We start from the raw sequence: 18,387 nt of genomic DNA, 5'->3' as shown, positions 1-18,387 counted from the left end.
ATGAGGCAACTTTCAAGTACTGAAAAAGCTACAGAATTGACTGATATACAGGCTTTGGAGTCTGAAGTGTGGTATTCTGACCCCATCTTCACTGTTTTCTGTGTATATTCATGGCGGGTTATAGTAAAGTTCTGATACTATAAAAACATTTGTGGTGGGATAGAGATACATTTAAAATGAAGACAGGTATATAAAATGGGGCCATTGTGCTGCTCTGGCATACAAATTTATTGCTCTTGGAGCAGAATAGAAATGGGCCATAGTGTTCCTGAAGATCTCCCATCTTCCATAAAGACACTGGTGTATTTCACTATGCTGCTATATGAGAAATCTGTGACCTTCTGCAAGCCAGCCTTTGCTTAACACAATGAGCAACATGCACCTTGGAGCAGCAGCCCTTCTGTAAGTTTCTTCAAAACTTCCTGCGTTTTAGTTTAGTTTGCACAGCAAGCAGATCAACAAAGACCTTCCTTCTCAAAGGTCTTCCAGTGCAGACCTTCTCTTTGTAAAACCTGCTTTCACAAGAAATTCTGCTTTTGCAAATACCAGTTCATGAATCACCTAATGAAAAAATTCTGAGCCTTTCTTTTTTCAGGCAGAAATGCCATGTCAGCAATCAGAACAAAGCATCTACTTTGTGTCTCACAGTCTCTGTCAAGCAAATTTCATTGAGACATCCAAAATATTTTACTAATATTTTACTTGATGAAGATAGGGTGAGTTAAAAATTGAGCCACACATTTTTGTTATTATGTTCTCCTTGGTTTTTCTTTCCTTTAGAAGTTAGTAAGTGCTATTGTGAGAGATCAATGAACCGTGAATAAGTGACCTTGTTTTGTGACAATGTCCAGAATTGACAGAAATCTGTTTAGCAAGTTTCTTCAACTTTATTTTATTTTTCAGTGTAAAATAGTGACACAAAGGCCAGTTATTTTGTCTGGGTGCAAAGTGAAGTTGGTAGTCAAGATGCAGACTCTGCTGAATGAGCAAATTGAAATTAGAAATTAGCGTTGGCTGGGTTGATTTGCAGCTTGGTTTCAGGCTTTAATCCTAAACAAATCTGTCCTTTCATTCCTATCAATATATGTCAGAGGATCATTTGAATTATAGATAGGTATTTCCTCTGTCATTCTTCTTGCAAGTGTGTATTTCGGTACAGGGCAGATGGCAGAGATTATTTTATATTCATAATACGTATACCTCTAAGAGAACCATGCTGCAGTCTGCTGATGCTGGCTGCATGGGTTATGTATTCTCAGGAGACCAGCATGTTCAGAATGTATTCTTTTGCCCTTTCCCCTGTCATCTCATGTTTTGCTATGATAGAAACACTAGCAAATGAGAGGCTTGTTATTGATTTCTGTGCAGATGTTCATAATTTCTTTGTAACTCTGCATTGGGTGGCAATAACTGACATACAAAATTTGACATCTTGATTATTCCTTGATGGAAAGGAGGGCCACTAACCTGAGATACAGCAGCTTATTAACTCTGGATCTGTGGATTCAAAGCAGCCTTAGTTCACAAGTGAAATGAGTGAGACTGTCTCAGTATATTCTGTAGATGTTTGTTTGTGTCCCAAAGACACCAGGTTGCCTTCAATGTGATTGGAGCAGATGGAAGAAGAAATCCTGAAACAAAAAATGTTTTACTTCCAGTGTTGCTAGCCTAGCTGAAATTGCAAGTACTGGAAATGTCAAGAAATTTGTGAGCTTCTCAGGTTTATTGCTAGTTGCATCAAAATATGAATCCCAAATGCTATTGTCTACTCAATTAAAAAGAGAGGTTTGAGAAATTTTATGCTTATCTGTCAGTCCCATCCAGTGGGCATAGCTTCAGTTCCCAGCACTTGCAGCTTTATGCAGAGCTCCCAGGAGCTGGAAAGGATAAGTGGACAACTAAGGGCAAACAAGCGCCACTGGTCTTTATTAGATATTAGTACCAAAAAATCTGATCCCCAGCCACTGAAGGTATTGCTGTCATTACAACAGTGAAACAAATTTCTTCAGCAATAGGTAAATGCCAGGCTGTTGCTGTCTTTGCTTTCAGCCATATGTAACTATCATCCACAATCTCTACTAATGTAGGAAAAGTTCTCTCAAAAAGGATGCCATTTCCCTACTAACCCTCCAGTTGGCCTGTATACCTTGTAGCTAAAGCTATCTTTAAAAATTATATGGTGCATTTCTTACTACAGGATTAGTTGATCACCACAGAAGTGATATATGCATCATTGTGCTGTTAAAATTCATATTCTTAGTCCAGTCACAGACACCCCCACAGAAAAACATCAGCATTTCAAATGCTATCCTATGCTGAACAATAGAGTAAATGGCAAGAACAGAAAATTTGATTTCTGTCTCAGTGGAAGAAAAGATCTAATACGAAAGAACAATTGTGCGAGGTTTTAAGGCTTGATTGTTTTGTATTTCACTGGTACAACCGGCAAAATTAATTTCAGTGATTTAACTATTATTATTATTAAGTTACCCAGTGCCCTAGAAGGCAAGAAAAAAATCTAAGTTCTCTAATTTAATTCATTACCTCTTGTCCTTCAGAGCTGGGCCAAAGTTTGCTTGTACACTATGCACTGGAAAAGGGCAGCAGATGTTTGCTGCAGTGGCTCCTTCACAGTTAAGTCTCCAACACTGGTCTGCATTTCTGTATTGGCATCGGTAACAGTACAGAAGAACTGAGGCCAGAAGAAGACAGAAAGGGGGAACTGGGAAGAGGAAAGTTGTTTAAATTGTAGTCCAGGGTTTTTTTTTCATGCTTAGCTGCAGAAATAACAGAATGCAAACCTAAGGAGGGATACTAATTATGATGCCATTGAAAAGAGAAAAAAATCAGCATCACAGTGGTCAAAGCTAAACCTTGCTCACTTATGTAGCCTTAATTCATTTTATTTTACAGGGACAGCAAGCTCACCATGTTGCTTCGGGAGTCCTTGGGGAACATGAACTGCCGTACCACAATGATAGCTCACATTTCAGCTGCCGCAGGGAACTACGCTGAGACGCTGTCCACCATCCAGATTGCATCAAGGGTCCTCAGGATGAAGAAAAAGAAAACTAAGGTAAGACAGTGTATAACTCCCTTCTTGTAATGGTGGAGGAGGGAGGAAGAAGGACCCTGAATGATCCTGAATGATCCTTAACAGAGCAGTGTGTAACAAAATCAGTAATCGATTCCAAAGCGTGTGGGTTGTATGTATCTTGTCCTAGACAAGTAGTTTACAGCACACAACAGAGACTAGGAGGAGTAAGTGCTTCAGCTTCAGATACAGAGGAATGTGTTCAGACATCTGCTATAGCAGGTTTGTAAGCTGGCCTTATTTAATGGCATAGCTGTCAGAGAGAATTTGTTTTCAGTTATGCTTTTAGTGCTAATGAAATAATAAGGAGTGAGACTGCTGTAAAGTTAAATAAAATTTGGATTAATTAAGAATTAGATTCTCTGTGCTGCTCAGAGAGAGCTCCTACAAAATAAATGCAAAGCAGTGTGTCCATTGCCAGTACTGATGATCCTGTTATTCCCACTGCTTCTAAATATGGATGATAGATTTTCCAAGAACTGGAGTGAGGATGGGCTGTATCCACTTTCATGTTTTAGAGTTCTGGTTACTTCTGTACAGTTTATGGTGTGAATTGGGTACAATGAGTGCCTATAGATTGACAAAATCTTTTTTGTCACTGTTTCGAAGAGAGGCAAGGGAAGGGATTCAGTCTGCACACCATCACAGCAGTCTCCAGAGACCTCTGAGTGCACATTATACAATTCCGTCCACTGGTAGTATAATCAAATGGGGATTTCCTTTATTTTCTGTGCCCTGTGTAATGAGTTTTCTCTTTCCTCTTCACATAGCACACACACACACACACACACAAAATCAGCAAAGCCTTCGCCAAATATCTGATTTCTTTGGCTGGGCTCAATTAAGGGGGAGATCCAAATCCATTTGTTCAGTACATTTTTTTTCTGAAGTCTCGTGATTTTGAGTGGGACACAGATTTGGGGCATTGGGTTCTCCACTGAACACTGTTGTGTGTTTTCTGTAGGGCTGTACATAAGAAGATTCAGAGTTCTGTGCCTTACTTTAATTTCCCAGTTTAGGTGTGGCTGTGACCTTTTTGTGTATGTGCTTTGTGCAAAAAGCTGTTTGCAGTGCTGAAATGCCATGATCTCTCTCTCTCTTACTGCAGTACACTTCGAGTTCTTCTGGAGGAGAGAGCTCCTGTGAGGAGGGCAGGATGAGAAGGCCAACCCAGCTGAGGCCTTTCCATTCTAGAAACACTGTTGACCCAGACTTCCCTATTTTGCATTTATCAAGTGATCCTGATTATTCTTCCAGCAGTGAGCAGTCATGTGACACAGTGATTTACGTTGGCCCCAATGGCACTGCCCTTTCTGATAAGGAACTGACGGATAATGAGGGTCCCCCTGACTTTGTTCCTATAGTTCCTGCTCTGCAAAAGACAAAAAACGAGGGCAGGTTGGAAGAAATTAGTGAATCAGGGCCCAGCACATCTGAAAGAGACTGCCTGAAGTGCAATACCTTTGCAGAGCTCCAGGAGAGGCTGGATTGCATAGATGGCAGTGAAGAGACCGACAAATTTCCCTTTGAAGAGCTGCCTGCTCAATTTAGCTCAGACCAGAAGTCAAAGTGCTCTGTCTCAAGCCAGCTGGCAGAGCTTAGCCACTTACCAGAACCAGATAAGGAAGATTCGATGCCAGAATGTCAGTATCCTGATAGAGTAGCCAAGGAAAATATAAATGCAACACCCAGCAGAACTAAGAGAAATCACTCCCCTGTTCCTTCTGGACCTCTTACTAATGTTTCAACTCCTTCTTCTCCCAGGAGTGTAACAGGCAGCTCTAGTAAAGAGCTTAGCTCTTGTCAGTTAGCACACAGCACCAGCTTGCAGAGCAGCAGAGAAGGTCTCAACACCTGTGGATTTGTGGAAGGCAAACCTCGGCCAATGGGTTCGCCCCGGCTTGGCATTGCGAGCCTCTCAAAGACATCTGAGTACAAGCCACCAACTTCTCCTTCCCAGAGGTGCAAGGTCTATACACAGAAAGGAGTTCTGCCCAGCTCCACTCCCCCACCAGCTCCTCTGAGTAAGCATACTGGAATGACGTCTGATGAATCTTTATTGCAATCAGAAATCCGGACCCCACCTGTAGGCATGAGCCCTCAGATCATGAAGAAGTCGGTGTCCTCCAGCAATGGGGATTTTGAAGAGACCATTCTTGATGAAGATCAGCATCAAAGCATTTCTACAGAATCCAAGAAGGAGATTCTGAGCACCACCATGGTGACAGTGCAGCAGCCATTAGAGCTGAATGGCGAGGATGAGCTGGTGTTCACCCTTGTAGAAGAGCTAACCATTAGTGGGGTCCTTGACAATGGGCGCCCAACCAGTATCATCAGTTTTAATAGTGACTGCTCTGTGCAAGCTTTGGCCTCTGGATCTAGGCCAGTCAGTATTATCAGCAGCATATCTGAAGATCTTGAATGTTACTCCAGTGCAGCTCCTGTGTCTGAAGTCAGTATCACACAGTTCCTTCCACTTCCAAAGTTGGGCCTGGATGATAAACCCCAGGATGATGGCAGCAGACGTTCATCCATCAGCTCATGGTTGAGTGAAATGAGCACAGGGAGCGATGGGGAACAGTCATGCCACAGCTTCATAGCCCAGGCATGCTACGGACACGGGGAAGCAATGGCAGAACCCCCTGTCTCTGAGTTTGCGAGCACCATACAAAGTTCCAGCATGATTTGTTTAAGTGACAAACAGAAGCCTGTGACTGACAACGTGCTTATACTGTCAGAAATGGGGGAGGAAGCTTTCGGCAAAGTGCCACCCATCAAAGGCTGTAAAATATCAGCTCTAGGGAAAACTACTGTCACAATCAAAAATACTGCAAGCCTCAGCAGCTGTGAAGGCTACATCCCTATGAAGACAAACATTACTGTGTATCCATGTATTGCTGTTAATCCCTTCAAAGCGCAAGACTCTGATGCCGCTGTTCCAGCAGTAACTGCAGACTCAAAGGTTGCTCATCCCCATGACCGGAGAGAATCCAGTGCTAAGAAGGATATCAAATTTGAAGATCCTTGGTTGAAGAGAGAAGAAGATGTAAAGGACTGCTCTGGGAGCAGTGATGGGCCAAGGCCTGACACGGCCACAATTTCAGCCAAGGCTGAGCACAGCACAAAGCAGTCCTCAGTGGACAGGTTTAGCAGCAGCAGTGGGGACACCTCTATCTCCCCAGGATCTGACAGTCTCAAGAGAATTGTGGATGGGTGTGAGGTGGCAGCGTCTGGCTCAGCAACCCAAAGCCCTGTTCATTCCAGTGACAGCTTGAAGAATGGTAGCCTCCCTAGAGGGCTCCCGAAGGCAAGCAAGCTGGAGGAGCCTGACAGTCACCTCCATCCTACTGCCACTGACAGCAGTGGAGGCGGCTCTCCTGCCCTCCCCCAATTTTCTAAGGCTAGCCTTGACAGGAAAATGGCCTCTCCCAAACACTGTGTTCTCACTCGTCCCAAAGGGACCCCTCCTCTGCCACCAGTCAGAAAGTCAAGCTTGGATCAGAAGAACAGAGCCAGCCCCCAGCACAGTGCAGCCAGCAGCACCACAAGCAGTCCTTCCAGCCAGCCTGGGTCCTTCTTGGCTAGCTTCCCTGAGGAGCTGAATGCCAAACAGAAAGTCCCTGGTATTGACAGCAACTGTGGCAACAGCAGCAGCAAGCTCTTCAGTGCCAAATTGGAGCAGCTCGCCAGCAGGACCAACTCCCTTGGGAGGTCCACAGGAAGCCACTATGAGTGTTTGTCACTGGAAAGAGCAGAAAGCCTGTCCTCTGTGAGCTCTAAAATGAGCCCTGGCAAAGACACCACCATGCCTCGCACCGGGAGGAGCCTCAGCCGTAGCGTCATGTCCTCACCCACCAACTCAGGCCTCTCCCAGTCGGCAGGTGCCTCTCCAAAGGCCAGCCAGTCAAAGATCTCTGCTGTCAGCAAACTCCTGCTGGCAAGTCCTAAGGCCCGCAGCCTATCCGCCTCTGCCACCAAAACTCTCAGCTTCTCAACCAAGTCACTGCCTCAGTCCGTAGGGCAGAGCTCCAGTTTGCCTCCAAGTGGGAAGAACATGTCCTGGTCAATGCAGTCCCTCAGCAGAAACCGGGGCTCCAGCCTCGCTTCTAAATTGCCCCTTCGGGCTGTCAACGGGCGGATTTCAGAGCTGCTCCAAGGGAGTGTCAGTGCCAGAGGCTTACAGCTGCGGGGAAGCCCAGAGGCAGAGGAGCGTGGGGGCCTTCCTGGAGATGAGAAGCCGGCTGTTCACATACTGCCTTCACCTTACAGCAAGATCACCCCTCCTCGGAAGCCTCACCGCTGCAGCAGTGGCCACGGGAGTGACAACAGCAGTGTCCTGAGCGGGGAGCTGCCCCCTGCCATGGGGAAAACAGCCCTCTTCTATCACAGCGGGGGGAGCAGCGGCTATGAGAGCATGATGAGGGACAGTGAGGCGACGGGGAGTGGCTCTTCAGCACAAGACTCCATGAGTGAGAACAGCAGCTCCATGAGTGGCAGGTGCCGAAGTCTCAAAAATCCAAAGAAACGATCAAATGCAGGTAAGCTTTTAGTGGTTTGAAAGAGGGATGCAGACCAAAGCAGATAACTAGTACATGGCGGGGAGGTTAGCCCCAAAGGTGAGCTAATTCAGTACCAGCTATATCACTTAGCAAAGAAGTGAGGCCAGGGTAAGTGTCCTAGACTTTGAGTCTCTTCATTTTGCAGCGTGCACAAATCCTATGTGGTCGCATTGCCTTTGCAGTGGAGTCTCTCCCTCACCCATTTCATTTAGGTTTACTTCACATGAACAGAAGAACCTTTATCCCTAAAACTGGTTAGTATTGCCAATAGTAACCACATTCTAATGTGTTTCACCAGCACAGTATCAGTCTTGCCAAATAGCAGTATCTGTTGTGAGACCACTTCTGCTCCTTCGTGTTTTGAGTGCCCAAAAGTACAAGATACCCCACAGCTGACACCATCACAAAATTCCTTCTTCCCACCTAGAAGATGGAATAAAGTTGTGCCCATGCCCTTGATAAGTGTCATCCTGCCTCTGAGACTCTTGTTTTTTAACTTTTGAGTTGAGACTCCTTCTTTTCCTAGTAATTTATTGATAACAAATAATTTCCATTAATAATAATATATGGGAACTACTGCACTGCAGCACTTGCAAATCTGAAACGTTTGTAGTGATCATAGACGGGATCAGAAAGATTTCATCATTGTTCAGATATAATCCCCAGTAGCTTTCACACTACATCAGGACTTCAATTAAATAGCAAGAGCCTCATATCAAGAGTCTGTGCAGTTGCAACTATTACATCTTCCCACCCGAACAAGTTTCAGAAAATTGTAGGCCAGGGATGGGGAGCAGTTATCAGCTGGTGACCCCACCTCTTTTCTGGGTGCTGTTTTTCCAATCTGAAGTGTAAGTCTTGCCTAACCTACACTTGAGAAATAAAAAAAAGGATGTTGGCATTGAAACTGGTGTGCACAGACAGGTATGTGAAATATCAGTGACTGCTTATCCTACAGTAGTGCTGGCTGTCTGAAATGTGTTATTCTCATAGAGTTCCTAGCCCACCAGCCATTCCACTTGCTGGGATACTCAACTCTGGGATTTAATTGCAGTGAATGAACTGAGTAATGAGTAACTGTCCCTTTCTTTATGTTCTTGACTGTGGTAGCAGGAAGAACATTTGCAGCACAGACGTGAATACAATAGATACTGCTATTAAAACCGTATCCATAAGTGCATGGCTGATTGTACCTGTTCAGAGGATGCATCTGAAAGTGATCACTCTACATGGTGCAAACACAGACCAAGTGATGACATAGTCTTTCTTAAGTTAACTTTGCAACCTATCCCTTCAGTTTACATGGTAATTGATTTTCCTCTTTCTAAGGAGCTATTCCTCTAATAGTTCCTTTCAAATATAACTGTTAAATGGTAACTTGCAAGAAAATGGGTAGATGATTTTTATGTTGTGGAAAAGGAAGACAAAGCTGTCCACAGAGATGAGATTTGTGTGTGTGTACTGACAAATGGATTGTGTCTTGTGACAAGCTGCCCATATAATATGGACTTTTTCCATGGGACATTTTGATGCAAAAGATTATCAAGTTCTATGAAAACAGGCAGCTGTGCAGATAATCAACAGAGAAGAAATGGCAATCTAGATTTATCCTCATTAGACACTAGAGAATATCCCCCCTTCTCTAGGGGAGATACTTTAAAAAAATACTCTGGGAAAAGCTGAGATTCTTTAAACTCCAGAGCTCATCCCAAACAGTAGAAGATGATGATTTGTTTACTCTGATGCTCATAAAACTAGTTGTTTCATTTCACTTTTCTCTGCTTTGATAACACATTGAAGGTTGGACAAGGCTGGATATATGAAGGAGAAAGGCATTGTCCCTGTGTTGTAATGACAGGAGAGCTTCAGATCTGTGTTGTACTTTATACCAGGATTATATTTTGGCTCAGAATTTTAGCTTTTGATAGCCCCTGTGCAGGACTGAATCATTTTGTCAATAGCCATGCATAGGGATTTATGAAGAGAGGACGGTTTGAGGCTCAGATTTCAGGTTGCTTTTGTAGCAGTCTGGAAGACACATCTGGAGAGAAGAGGCTTTTCCATGGTCTAGCCAGCCTTGAGCCTACCTGGCTGACATTGGTTTGTTGTTCTGTGCAGGTATGCAAAGACAGTGAACGAGGAGGTGAGCAGGAACCTTTCCATAGTGGGAAACATGAGGAGTCTAAGCTTGCTGCTTTTTTGATGCTGTGTAATATCTGACCTGTCTTTTTCACCAAATACAGGGATTTTTTTGGCTGGCCAGTAGTATAAAGTCTTTATTCTGATTTCTTGTGTGGGTTACTTCCTTTCTTCTTGGTCATCAATGTTGCAGATATCCACCTGTTGATGGACTGCAGTCTCTAGAGTGTAGGAATTTCAGTGGAGGGCCTGTGTCCATGCGAAGTCCATGTCCATGGGCCAGGCTATGATGCCCCAGTGGGCTCATCATAGCCTGGCATGTTGACCTTCCACAAAGTAATTTACAAAGCTTCTGTCTTAATTCAGCCAGTCACCTGATGTGGAGACATTCTGAGTATATCATTTCTGATGCTTTACTTTTGAAAGTGATTCCCTGGATCAGCAAATAATTCCTATATTGTTTTGAATGACTTGCATTTGTGTATAAGTACAACCAGGGGGTTTATGCAAATGAAAAACAAAACAAAACAAAACCCAAAAGAAATCTTTACCACCTTCCATATTTCAAGGAGGAAACCACTGCCCAGAAATTAATAAGGCTTCACTTTCTTAGAGCCCAGCTCCTGTTTGCATTTGGTCCTGCAGCAGTGAAACCATAATTCTCTTTTGATGTGTTTGATAATAGTATAATTTTTCACATGTCAGCAGATTTATGATGGCATAAACCCAGGATTATGACTTCAATGCAGGAGGACATGAAGGAGGAGCTGAAATATAAGGGAGAATAGAGCTGTTCTCAAATGTATTTTTATTGCATAATAAACAGAAAGAATTGCAGAGTTTTGCAATCTTTTATCCTCTGTAACATCTCCTTTCTATAGGTCTGTTCTAGTGTGAATGTTCTCTCTTAAGGAACACTTTTTAGTGAAAAAGCAGACAAAGGTTCTGAGCTCCTAAAAGACAGATATTATTTTAATACATAGTGTCAAGAGCATTGGACCTTTCCTGATTTGCGGTCACAGATCCACTGTGCTGTAATGGATATGGCACTATAGATATGCTCATTTCAGGTCAGGCAACCTTGTCCACTTTATTTATGATTATTATTAACAGAAATGCTAGCTGTCAGACACAATCAACATGAATCAGCCGAAGGCCCCTCTAAGAGAAGTTATAAAGAGTCTTTAAGAGAATCACCAGCAGATCTCACAATTACTTTTGAAGTTCTGACACATTGGAGAGACATCATTTTTTTCTTGAGATTAAGATCTTGTCTTTCAATGCTCTTAAGCGTGTTATTTGTATGTGTAGGTGCTTCTGCCCTGGATGTCATACATGAAGAATCAGACCCACAGTGACAGCTTTTGAAAGATAAAGCTAGTACATATCCTTCAGTGAGTGTTAGCTTTAGGTTAAATTTTGGGTTCTGCCTGGGTACCTGTATGGTTCACAGCCAGCCAGCCCAGTACTGCAAGTACAAAATTAAAATAAAACAAAAAAAAAACCCTAAAACAAACAAAAAAAGCAAAACCAAATAATAAATGTTGCCTCTTGCATTCTGGTACCTATTGAAAAATCATGTGTTTACATCATGAAGCGCATAAGCCTTTCCCCTGAAGTTAAGCTGTCCATTTAATAAACATTCCAATTTTTCTAGCATTTAACATTGTTCCTATAATATCATGTCAGCATATATTGCCCCAAAGTGACTGCTTGTGGCAGAAACAGAGCTATTTGTCTCTGATCTATGGCTGTGCATTTCAAAGCTGTGTACATCTGCTCTTTAATCCACTTTATTCTTTATTCCAGAACCTACTTTACAGGTGGAGAAATGAAGGCAAAGAACTTTACTGGCATGCCCAGTGCCTACAGCTGAGAGCCAGATCCAGGGTTAAATTACAGGCACCTTTGACTCCTAATCAACCCCAACTGACTTGGCCATGAATCCTCCCCTGCCCTTCCTTAGCAGCAAAGAAGAGAGTTTCATTTGTTATTTTCTTTTTGAGTCATGCCTTTCCTCCCTCTCTGCCCACAAGCATTTGTTCAACTGTGTTTTTTCTGATTTCTTTGCTCATTCCACTAGCCTTTCCCCTGTAAGAAACAGTTAGCATCTCAGCCTTATTTCTGGCTCTGGCTCTAGTCTTCTCTCTCTTGGATAGGCAGTGCTGTTTTGAGCAAGTCACTGAAGTGTTAGGGCATAGTTTGCACAGTCATCACTAGCACAGTTTTATTTTTTAATTCCTCAGCAATTTCAAGTGCAGTGGCCCATTGCTGCTCCATGGAAAGGCAATGATAAGGGTGCTTTTATAATGCATACTCCTATATGTGATAAGGAAATGTATTCTGGTTAAACTCCATTTTGCCCAAGCCATATTTGTATCCCAGGAGCACAGCAGGTATGAGAGGGAGGCAGTCAGGATGGCAGATTAGGACTTGCAAGATCTACATTATATTCTCTGGTGTGCTGCTGCTTCTCTGTATCACCTTGGGCAACTTGTGCAATTTCTATGTCCTCTGGTTACCAGCTCGTAAAATTAGATAATGGTGTCGTGAAGAAAAAGTAGCAGCACGGTCCGTAGATCAGCAGTGATACCCACATGCTTTTTCCTTTTTGCTTTGTTTTTTAGCATCTTTTCCCTAGTTTAGTTTGGATGTACTGGGACATTACTTTAAAATATTTCTCAATGCAAAACATTACTAGATTATTTCAAAAGATGCAGCTTTGATGCTACCTCCAGGTTCTGCCTCCTGTAAGCTAACAGCAAACCAAGAGTCCAGGCTCTAATGAGGTTTACCCAGTACAGCCAGGTCCTGTCAGCATTCTCATGTAATGTGCACTTACTTATGCCTTGTTACTCCCCTCTCTTACAGATGTTATTCATTAGTTCCTGTCCCTTACAGTGTTTCAGAGCTGCCCATAAGGAGAGCTTCTCTGGGGACAGTAGAACAGGAGGGGCTCTTGAGAGCATTAATTATAGACTAGGCCTTTCATGGAGACTACAGAGATCTTCCTGAGTCTGTTTCCTTTCCTGTTCCCTATGGGACTAGGGATGGGTGCCAAAGAGAGTCCCTGTGCCATATGGCATAGAGTTAGACCTAAAGGCTGCAGTCTATCACTGCTTGCAGTGGTCTGCCAAGACAGACAGAAGTCTGCTGAGGAGTGTGCCTCCTTTGATTTCTCTAGTTGAGTTTTTTCAGAGCTGAGTCTGAGGCTGGAGCTTTTGTTGGTGCCGGGGCCAGTGCCAGTAGGTGAAACACTCAGGGCTGTGCTCTGTGGCCTAAGCAGGCTTGGGGAAGCAGCCAGTGTGCAGCAGTTGTAATGCACCGACCAGTGAGGACCACTGTCTGTTGACTGCGTGCACAGACCCGCTCACTGGGGCAGAGACCCAGGACTTCGGCAAGAGAGGAAGATGTGGGAAGAAGAAGACAGTCAAAGAGGTGAAGTTTAGGGGAGAAAGTCCTTACCTGTAAAGTGCTTCAAAGTTGTCTCAGTCTGGGTCTGTTCAGCCTTCCTGAACATTATCAGTGAGCATCAGAAAAAAAATCTAAGGGTTGCTCCTGAAAGTAAGGCCAAGTAGAAACAATTAAGGTTTCTAAATACTGATTTCCAGAAGTTTAAATTTGTGCCCTGAGTTGGAGTTAAGTGTCTCAGCATTTGCAGGAGCCTGCTTTTTTTCAGTCCAGGGTAGTACTGGTGTACACATGTGTATGTTTGGGCACATGCTTTAATCTTTTTTGTATGGAGAACCTATCCATCTATAGATAATTAAAGATTCCCGCTGCAGCATTTTATGGCCTTTGCAGTAAAGTTTCATGACATCTCGCAGCTCTTTCTCAGTGCTGATTTTCACCATCAAAGCAGAGCAAATTGCTACCTGATTTTAAACACTTTAATAAAAAGACAGACTATTAAGACATGACAATAATTATCCACAATTAGAGTACATTTTTCTCTCTTCCTTGTGTGCTCCGAGTTTCACTGATGAGATGGTTTTAAAAATGGAGAAGTAGAGTTTCCTGGAAAGCCCTGAAAAATCTATATTCAAACATATTCTCTCTCTAGAAGCACTTAGTCCTGCCTATGAAAGCAGCAGAAAAACCCAGAGGCTGAATCTGTGGGCTGTAAATTATGAAAGTCCATCTCCAACCAATATTGCAAAGCATCACATTTTGAAACGTGGCCAAAATCCTAATGATGGAACAAAACAACAATAAAAGAGTCTGAGCTTTCTTGTTGAATCCAAGTGAAAAGGAATTTGGTTTATGTTTAGACTGCCTAAGGCACAGTGTGGGGAACTTAAAATTGCCCTTCGTATAACAAAGCCATAGGGCATCTCCAGCATTTCTACTTTAACTTGCTTACAAGTTATGGTAGCTAATTGATACCCTGCATTATAGATTTACCATGGCAAAGGGTGTTTAGAATTGTACAGGAAAAAGCTGTGTCCATGCAGGTGACCACTTTATGCATGTGACTGCTGGCTGGACAGCCCTGGGGGGAGCAGAGGGAGGGAAAGTGTGGGCTTCAGCTCCAATTTTTTTGTTGTTCATTAAAACAACAGCATTGATTTTCCCAGGTCAAAGCCAGGCCATTTCATGCAGCAAATCTGTGTTGAAAGGGATCAGAGTAATCATTTTTTACACGCTTGACTAATGCATGCCAGCACAGAGCTTTCAGCCACATGAACATAGGAATGATTTAATAGAGGAAATGGCAGCAGGCTATTGTGCACTGTGAAGGCTCCATGTAACATGCATGACTGAGTCGCACACCATTAGGCTGGGTGTAAATAAAACCTGCAAACCTGCTCCTGACACTGCCACAGAATTAGCTCACTGGAATGCCTCCACCACTGTCCTGTTGGGAGCTAATGCTTTGGCTGCAGGACCCTTCCTTCCCCCTCCACTTCCTTCTCTAGCCTCTGCCTTTGCTGGACAAGTGACTGGTGTAGCTATTTAGTGCAGTACTGTAGTAGCAATAACTAGCTCCTTAAATAATGCCATAATGCTGACAAATAAATAATGCCATAATGCTGTTAAACCAAAATCCAGCCCAAAGTGAGGTAAATATTTAGATGAGACTCTGGTCACTTTTTGCTAGGGATCATGGGTGCTGAAACCTTGTACCCCTGTGATGTGTGCATCTTTGCTGGAGTATCTCTCAGATTATTTGTCAACCTGCCATACTGCAGGAGGGTTGCTGCTTCCTGATCTGGTTTCAGCAGTGCTCATTCACCATCTCTAAACTGCCCTGAAATGCTCCTTTTAAAGTGAGACTAATTCAGGAAGCAAGGTTAAGAAATTAACTGGGTGGGGAGAAAAAAATTAGAAGTAGGCTCTATTTCAGCATGTTCCTTATAACAGTACAGAAACGATTTACCTAATATAGGTATGGACAGCAGATTATAAACAAGGGTTGCTTTATTCCTGTGTACAATAAGCAGTGATTTCTAGCCTCAAGTGTCCTTGTACTTTCTATTGATTAACAGCTGGATTGCATATAAGTCAACTCAGAATGTGGCCTGAATTACTTTACAGTGAGATGGACTTAGAAGATTTTCTTCTCAATGGTGCCTGTCAGTGTTTCTTATTCCATGCGTTCCAATGAAACAGGGTCCTTCCTATGTAATCTGTGTTGCCAGGATGAGCAAATGGTGTTTAGGTTTTCTGGCTTGGATTCTTTCTTGTTTGGACTACTGACCTCAAGATGGGCACTCTAAATACCCAAAAATAAACTAGGAGAAAGGAGGTAAAAGTAATGGGAAGGAGTTGGTTTAGTCATGGATAATTGCCCATGAGGGCAGATCCCATTAGGAAATGGGAATGAGAGGAGAAGTCAGCATTGTGTTTTCAACTCAAACAGAGCAGGAGCCCTGTTGTCAGACAGTGAGAAGCAGCAGGAGAAACAGAGCAACTAATCTTTGCTAGTAAGCAAACAGTTTGACACTACTGTTGGGGTTGACGCTATTGCTGCTAGAAGTACAATATTTCTTGGAAATGAAGCTGCAGAAGGAATGGTGGGAGCTTAGGGTTATTGCTCGGCTTAGCCAGGATTGTTTTTTGTAATCTTCTTGAGTTTGGATGGACTGCCTAGTGAGAAAAAACAAGATGCTGAATAACAGGTTCTGTACAGAAAGGCAATTTACTTCCCATAATGTTAAGTGCAGTGGGGAATAGCTTTGGCTCCACATCCTGCCTTTGAGCACACACTATAAACTTCCAAAATTACGATGTATCAAGTTACACTTTCATTTTCTGTTTGAAACACCTTGAGATTTCTAGGACAGCAGTTGTTTTACATCCCATTGAGATGTATCCTGCTTTGAAGGGATATGTATCATTCTCCTTTTCATTCAGATTTTGCATTTACACTTTTTTGCCTTTACCTTTTTCATAGAAAAGTTGCTCAGTCAGGAATGTGTGCTTGGAAAGCAATCTAAGGGGAACACTCCAAAATATACAGTACTTAAGCAAAACAGAGTTTCTGCCCTGGTCAACACATACTTCTATGAGCACACATCCCTATGCAATTGGGACGCAGTTGGGTGACTTTTCTGAGGTCAGTGAATCTTCTTATCCTCAAAGTTACCTTTACATACCTATCTGGCTTTGTCTGTTTCTAATACCTTAAGGCTTCTCTGGGCTTATCTTTGCTGAAGTATGTTGTAGCTTCAAAGCCACTCTTCAGTCAGATCTGCTTTCACACTGCACACCTTCACTGCTGTGTTACTCCTTTTATCTCAATTATAACCTGGCCAAACCTTATCCTATAGCTCAGGGTAGAGCAACAGTTCTGTGGCAAAAGCAAATCTTGTGTGCTGTGCATTTTCAAAGCTATTTCACAGCCTGGTTATTCAAAAGCTATGCTCAAGAGAGGTTATTCTGAGTGTGGGTAAATTCAGAGCAAGTGTAAAATTTCCCTCCAAGACATTTAGGAAATGGCATGTTGGTTACATGCTGTATGGTCAAAAGTGGAAGTGTCATTCTTCTGTCCTGGGTTGAGCTTACAGGATTTCTTTCAGATCGATTTTTGTAGGTATATATTTCTTCTTTTAGTGGAGGAATGAATCTCATATGTGTGGAGGGAGGGTCAGCTGCATTTGCCAGGGTGCTGGGCAGAGAGTATGCTCCCCCAGTCCCAGTCAGTGGGGCAGAGGCAGGAAGGGACCTCCTGAGAGCTGCTCCTGCTGAGCTCCCAGCTGCCCACTGTCTTCGTAAGATGTGTGGGGAAGTAGGAGTGGTGTGCTGTGATTCCTACAAAGCATTTTATTTATTATACAGTCAAAACGTATGAGATCCTAACCCCATCAAGCACTCCCAATAAATTTGGGACTTCAAATGGGTATTTTCTATGTAAATAGGAAACTGTATTAATTTTAACAGTTTAATCATTGTGTCTGTGTGTTGATATGGATGAGTGAACTGCCAGCTGCTTTGTGACACTCACCGTGAAGTTCTGCTTTGACTATATCTCCTTACTGATCCCAACAAAGGTGAAATCAGAAAAAAACAGAGGCTATAAAGAAGAGGTCAATGGCAGGAGTCTCCTGTCGGAAGACACCGTTATTTTTTGTACCTGGCCTAATAAACAGACTGTTAATTAGTGCATGTTTAGCGTAAACTTGATCCAATTTTGCCTCACTGCAAAGGTGCAGGACTTTTGTTTCTTTTCTCTCTGTAGCACTCTAAACCTCAGGTAAATCATCCTGAGACATCATTTAAGGCTCAGATAAAAAGATGTCCCTCTTTCGCTTTCTTCTCTGCCTTGCACACAGACGTACCCACTGAGAGAAGTGCATGGGTGGCCCCTTGTGTGCCAAAGGGGCAGATGCGGTGAGTCGGCTACCTTGAGCTTCTCTGCCCTGCCACATAGCTTTGGTGTGCCAAGAGCCACAGCCTCACTTTCTTGTGATAACCCATGGGCTGCCCAGGTGTGAGCTCTGGCTAGAAAAACATAATGAGCTCATTTTAGCATGTCTCCTGCTGCTGCTGTAGTCTCTGCTGCCTCTCCACCAAGGGGTAAGCACTATTAGCTGGAGCCTCAGGTTGGAGCCGTCTTTACAGACCACAGGCTTCTGTTTCTCATTGAGCCAAATAGATATGAATAGGAACTAAATGAAAATGTTTATCACCACATTCCTGTACTTCATACCATAGTGACATCTGTTTTGCTTTGCTCCAGATAAGAGCCTGACATTGTTCTCATGGTGAATTGGAGCCATTCACCTGTATTCCCAGAGTGTCTCAGGCCTGCATTTGGCTCTGGTTGGTGATGCACTTTTTTCCAGTGGGAATGGTTTAAAAGTTACACAAGAAGGCAGTGCTAACATACAGAGTGGGGAAAAAATAAAGAGGGAAGGAAAAAAGGAAAAGAATCAAGCACCACAGAAAAAAAGCACTGCTTTAGTCATAGCTCAGCCATGCATGGGAGAGCGGGACAGGAGGAATTTCCAGTCTGCTCAGCTGCTTCCTTGAAACGCTAGAGCTAGACTGTAGACATGGCATGGAAGGGGATGTGACCATCAGTGAGGACACAAAGTAAAAAGTATTAACGTCATTTGGCTGCATTACATAGGAGGTCAGATCTGCTGCTTG

General features: G+C 43.2%; 1 protein-coding gene and 1 long non-coding RNA gene across 2 annotated transcripts in view; one reads left to right on the top strand and one right to left on the bottom strand.

Moving 5' to 3' along the window:
* LOC133278409 (uncharacterized) overlaps window positions 1-18,387 on the bottom strand; it is a 47,186-nt gene that overhangs the window by 16,117 nt on the left and 12,682 nt on the right. Inside the window, exon 2 of the long non-coding RNA XR_009746547.1 lies at window positions 2,929-3,049. This is a non-coding gene — a long non-coding RNA (uncharacterized LOC133278409). The remainder of the gene's footprint in view (window positions 1-2,928; window positions 3,050-18,387) is intronic.
* The window catches only part of KIF26B (kinesin family member 26B), a 289,302-nt gene that overhangs the window by 263,318 nt on the left and 7,597 nt on the right, over window positions 1-18,387 (top strand). Inside the window, exons 11-12 of the mRNA XM_061471121.1 lie at window positions 2,914-3,076; window positions 4,203-7,632. Coding sequence (XP_061327105.1) covers window positions 2,914-3,076; window positions 4,203-7,632 — 3,593 coding nt within the window. The remainder of the gene's footprint in view (window positions 1-2,913; window positions 3,077-4,202; window positions 7,633-18,387) is intronic.

Source organism: Pezoporus flaviventris, unplaced genomic scaffold (genome assembly GCF_033815535.1).
Source record: "Pezoporus flaviventris isolate CSIRO_AGI_PZ_B2104156 unplaced genomic scaffold, CSIRO_AGI_Pfla_v1 ptg000066l, whole genome shotgun sequence".
NCBI lineage: Eukaryota > Metazoa > Chordata > Aves > Psittaciformes > Psittacidae > Pezoporus > Pezoporus flaviventris.
This window is presented reverse-complemented; position numbering and strand designations above follow the sequence as displayed.